The 5,932-nt window shown below is 40.0% G+C and overlaps 1 protein-coding gene across 1 annotated transcript in view; it reads right to left on the minus strand.

Annotated features, from left to right (window-relative positions):
- Nucleotides 1-2,249, minus strand: part of LOC116223542 (myelin-oligodendrocyte glycoprotein-like) — a 5,000-nt gene extending 2,751 nt beyond the window's left edge. The window contains exons 1-2 of the mRNA XM_031580642.2: nucleotides 1,687-2,249; nucleotides 868-901 (exon numbers count right to left, since the gene is read on the minus strand). Coding sequence (XP_031436502.1) covers nucleotides 868-892 — 25 coding nt within the window. The 5' untranslated portion in view covers nucleotides 893-901; nucleotides 1,687-2,249. The remainder of the gene's footprint in view (nucleotides 1-867; nucleotides 902-1,686) is intronic.
- Between the last annotated feature and the right edge of the window lie 3,683 nt (nucleotides 2,250-5,932).

Here is a 5,932-nt window from a genome sequence, read left to right on the forward strand (position 1 = left end):
ACACACACACACACACACACACACACACACACACTTATATTACACCTGCAAAGATAATCTGTCTCTCTTTCTCACACACACACACCTACACACACTTAAATTACACTTACATACTCACTCTCTCTTTCAGACAGACACACACACACACACCTAAATCACACCTACATACTATCTCTCTATCTATCTCTCTCTCTCTCTCTCTCTCTCACACACACACACACCTCAATACATACTCAATATCTGGCATACACACACTCATTCATGACTTTGAGAGGTTTGTTTGTTTTCAGGTGAAATAGAATATGTTAAGTTGTTTATTCTACTTTCCTATAACTGAAGTTGACTTGTGTGCTATACAGCAGAAGATTTAGAGAAATCTTGTGGAGTATAGTGTGTAGATTGATGAGAAAAAAATGAATTTAATCAATTTGAAGATGAATCTGAAACATAAAATGTGGGAAAACTTGAAAGAGTCTTCAAACTTTGTGAATGCACTCTACATGCTCACTCTTTCTGTCTCATTTGCTCATTCTCTCTGTCTCCCGGCCTCTGATACACACACACACACACACACACACATACACACACACACACACACTCACAAACACACACACACACACACACACATGCGCGCACACACACGCACACACACACACACACACACACACTCTCACACACAAACACGCACGCACGCACGCACACACAAACACACTCACACACACACACACAAACAACCACACACACACACACACACACACACACACACACACTCACACACAAACACGCACGCACGCACAAACACACTCACTCACACACACACAAACAACCACACACACAAACACACACACACCATAAGATATCCCTTACCTTTGTCCATGACTGCGGCTGCCATTTTGCCTTCCTGAAACAGAGACAGATCATTGTGTCAAGTTCTCCAACATCATTCTCAGTCTCCAGTGGGAGTTGTCCAGTAGGCTTGCTTCTTTCTATTCCTGTCCTTCTATGGCATTAAGGACAGATTCTAAGACAAACTTCAGTTCTATAAGAAACACTGCAGTAACATTTACCTCCCTTAGCTATGAAGCTAATCATCATCACCATCATTATCATCATCATCATCATCATCATCACCATCATCATCATCCCCCCTTCCTTGTATTTCTGACCAGACACAGAACTACATTGTGTGTTATTAAAGAATATATAGATGGAACTATATTGTGTGTTATTTATGAATGTATAGCTAGGACTGTATTGTGTTATTACAGAATGTATAGATAGGACTGTATTGAATATTATTAAATAATATATAGATAAGGCTATAATGTTATGAAAGAGTATATAGGAAGGCCCATATTGTTTGTTATTAAAGAATAAATAGATAGGGCTATGTTGTGTATTATAAAAAATATATACTGATGTATCTATATTCAATGTTATTAAAGAATGTATAGATCAGACTATACTGAATGTTATGAAAGAGTATATAAGAAGGCCCATGTTGTATGTATGCTGCCTCTTATTGCACACTCACCCATACGTATACCGGTATGTTCTACATCATGTGCTGTTTAAGACTGGAGTGATCTGTTGTATTTCTACTGCGTTTATACAGTGATATACGTTGGCTAAGAGATTGTGCATGAACTATTATTACATGAATCATTTCTTTTTTTTCTTTCTCACCTCAGTCAAGTGTTTCAGCTATGGGAGTGAAGTTGTGGTTTCTCTGCTTCTAAGAATCTTAACACACCAAACACACACAGGCTGTTTCTCCTGCAGACTGGACACTCCTGCTATAGACAAGCTTCACACACACTGTGACCACATGACAGGAGAAAAGGATCCCTGAGTGTTTCACCGTAAACTGAAGAACTCCTCTTCAGAGAGCTACGGAGACCATTTTGTCTTCGAGTAACGGTCCCTCCTCTGAAATGTCTGATCACTTTCACAGTTTCACTTTCACTTTTAGTGGTGCAAGAAGTGCGGAGTCTCTGGATTAGTCCTTTTCCTCTCAGTCCCCTGCCTGATGTCAGCTGTAGCTCCGTTAATCAGCTGTGTTATCCTGCAGATATCTCAACTCTCCTGTCGCATCTATAAAAAGTTTCCTCGTCGAAGACGACAAGTGTCTCGATCTGTGGTCATACATCTGGAGCGGCAGTTTGCTAGAGGAACCTGATTGGTTATCACGTCCCATGACCTAGTTTGATTGACACTTAAATGGCCAATCTCATGCAGAGCCCTCTCACTGACAGCCGCTGTTCGTTGCCGCGATCTCCGTAATACGAGTTCAGTAAAAACCTGCAATGTCTCCATGGCTAACCCGGAGTTTCAAGTATAAAAATAAATATAGTAAACTCACAAAGCAAAAACAACTCGTATTATAGTGGGAGCGAGACTATTTGGGCGAGAGTGAGGGGGCTGGGAGCGGGCTGCAAGCTGTGCAGAAAGAGAGAGAACACGCAGAGAGACGAGTGATGGAAACAAACAGTGAACTGACAAGGATGAATAACTTTGTTAAAACAGCTGACTTGCAGGCTACTGCATTTCGCCCTCCAGTCCTGCAACATACATTTACATGTCCAAAACTAACCAAAACACGTCTCACACACGTAATTCCTCTCCAATTTAGTGATATTATTATTTGTGTAACAATAGTATATTGTGTCCGCACGGACCTGTTTGAATGTGGCACCTGAAGTGAGCGTGATTGTCGCTACACGATGGTAGTCATAGACACATTGTGGAGCATTCAGGGACGTAAATCTCAACTACTTCACACATTTTATTTAATGTTTGGAGTTTCCTGAACATATTTCACCCCCCTTTTATTGAGACACAATCTTTAGTTTCATCAGCAAAGTTTGATACGTGTCACAAGGCAATACCCTGGCATTGAAGATAATCCTTTTTCACCTGTGTGATCTGTGTGTCAAGTGTTTTTTTCACAGTGAATGGCCAGAATAATTACTGCTAAACATCTTTTACCCTTTCTTTACAGTGTTCTGAACATGTTCAACCAACTTTAATGAAGACATAATCCTTTTATCAGCAGATTGTTGTGTGTTTTACTGTTTCTTACTACAATATTCGCAATATTGCCTGTTTAGTCAGTCTTCCCTATATTTAAACAAGAAAATCATACTTTTGTAACATCAGTGAATCCTTTTTAACCCATTTTAACCCAACTTGTTGACAAGTTGCTGTGTTTGGCTTCATTAATGGGTGTGCTATGCAACGAGTAAGATATGTGTAGTGTTGTTGCACTGGCTATTGGCTTTATATGTGCGCCCCTATTTTAATCATGTCTTTTTTTGTATAATGTAGAATAAATGGACATATTATTTTTTATATACCCGCCTCTGTAAAATCCTTAAATAACTATGTGACAGGGAGTAGGAAAACATTCAATGATAAGGTACATCTTTTCTTCCTAACTCTACTAAAGTGCCGGGGGCAATTCACGCATTTGTGAACGTTTTCGTCACTGTGCTAGCATGTTCTGACACCAAGGACGTACGTACCCCTTCCGTTTTCACTTGGTCCCCGGGCGCTTCAAGCTGCCCACTGCTCCTGGGGGGTCCTGGAGGAGAACAGTCCAGGATGGGAAAAAGGCAGAAGATAAATTCACCGCGACGGCCACTGTGTCGCCTACATATATTCACGTGTGTGTTCCAGTTTGTCGTGTGTGACATTAAAACCTGACCAATTATTAAAAGCCTTGAAAAATATTTTTAAAAGCTAAAACCTTGAAACATCTTTTTAAAAGCTAAAAGCCTCTCTTTTAGCTCCGTAAAATCCCACACCAAATCTGCCAAACTATAATATAATCAGCCATTTACATTTTTAATGTTTAATGTCATTCATTTCGTAAGCTTGAGCATTGAGAGGAAAACTGTGAAGAATCATTACACAAAATGGTGGCCAAGGCCCACTGATGCACAAAATGGGGACTACTGCTAGTACGGCCATACTGCAAAAGTAAAAGTAAGTGGAGCTGTTGTAGTTCCACAGTTTGTCTGTATGTATGATTAATTCTGCATATTCATTTCCGTAGTGTAATAATAAATATGATCTTTTGTTGTTTGAAAGGCTACATTCATAGCACACAAATATTCATATACAGAGGGAAAGAATATCTCTTAGCGTCAGATTTATTTTCTTGCCTGGTATACTTTTTCCTGAGCAGTGTGTTTTATTTAACATGGACACACTTATTTCAACACCAAATGTTTTGTCAGAGAGAAGAAAGCCTCCTGATGACTCTTTGTAATGATTTTATGCACGCTTAGCGTAGAAACCTTGTTCAACTTTGTCTCGTAGGTCTTGTAAAGCAGTAATTTTTCTAAACTTATTTTTTAAGATATTAAAGAAAGACTAATCAAATTTCTCACAGACTTGCAATGGGCCATTGTGACATCATAATAGGGTAATTCAACTGGCTTACACCTGTGCTTCACTGACACCTGCGCCGGGACCTCTTCTCTCTGTCCCTCTCAATTCAACTGTATTAATAGGAGTATTAAGAGACACCTTCCATACTCCACTTTCTCTCTATCCCTAAGTCTACTTTCTCTCACACTCAATCTCTCTTCTTCACTCCATTTTCTCTCCTTCTTTCAATATTTCCCCTATTCACTCTCTCTTTATTTCATTATCTATAGCCACTCCTGTTCACTCTTCTCTCCTATCTTCCTTCAATAACTCCGTCCATCAATTCCTTCTGATTTTCAACTTTTTGTCAGCCTTCTTTGCAGTCCTCTATCCTCCCTTTACTTTACTTCCTCCATGCCATGTCTATATCTTCCACTTTATCCATCAATCATTCTAACATTCCCTTCCTCCATTCTCCTTCCTATTTTCACTTATTCTCTCCCTCTGTAGAACCTCCATCCACTTGTTTTGTTCTATCCCTCTCCAACTCCTCTTTCTCACACTCTATCTCTCTGCTCCACTCCCTTTTCTCTCCTTCTTTCAGTATTTTACCTTTTCACTCTATCTTAACTGACCCATAGCCACTCTTGTTCACTCTTCTTTCACTCTTGTTCCTTTCTTTTTCTTAACTTTTGCAATTTATGCACTGATATTTCCTTCAGGACAAAAATTAAACCCTGTTTGAATTATCTTTCAGAGGTAACTAAAAGACTAAATATCCATTATGTGTGTAAAACTCACCTCTTTCACCAACGTCCAAAATGCGTAGAAAGTAACTTTTTGTTGAGAACAGTGGAGATAAAGTTTGTGTTCATGAAGTACAACTCTCACATACAAACTACACACTGTTAAAAAGAAGTTCTTGTAGAACATAAAAACCAAAGCAACACCCTTGTCTCCCACAGTCCGAACTGGCCAATCAGATCAGCTTCTCAATGAAATAAACTAATCACATCATCACTGCCTCAGAGGAGGCCTCAGTACAGGCTTCCTCTCAGTACATGTGTGGTCATGGCTTCCCCACGTGACTTCCTGTTTATGTGCTCTGCACAGAGACATACGTGAGAAATGGCACGGTCGCTCTGCTTGACATAAAAAAACTAAACGGCTAAACTGAGAGCTGAAAGCCACACACCGGCCTGTTGTGAGTGACTGACCTCTGCAACACCTTCTCAGACAGCGGCAGTAGCATGCTTCCCCTAAATGGCCTCCTGCGTGTTTCTCTGAAGTCACATGACCTCACTGCACTGAGCAGCTGAATCAGAAGTGCCCTTCTCGACGGAAGTTGCCCCTCCGAAGGATATATATATATTTTTAAATAGCATTACGGCTGCAGAACTTCATGCAGTGGCGGTGCGTCAATACAGGGCGCTAGGGCGCCGCCCCTCTTAAAATTTTGAGATAAAAAAAGTAAAAGACGTCAAAAATCATTATATACCAAATAATTAAAATAAGAAATGTACCGTGTTAATGCGTTAAATGTGTGTGGGAGACCGTA

Source organism: Clupea harengus, chromosome 2 (assembly GCF_900700415.2).
Source record: "Clupea harengus chromosome 2, Ch_v2.0.2, whole genome shotgun sequence".
In the NCBI taxonomy this organism is placed as follows: domain Eukaryota; kingdom Metazoa; phylum Chordata; class Actinopteri; order Clupeiformes; family Clupeidae; genus Clupea; species Clupea harengus.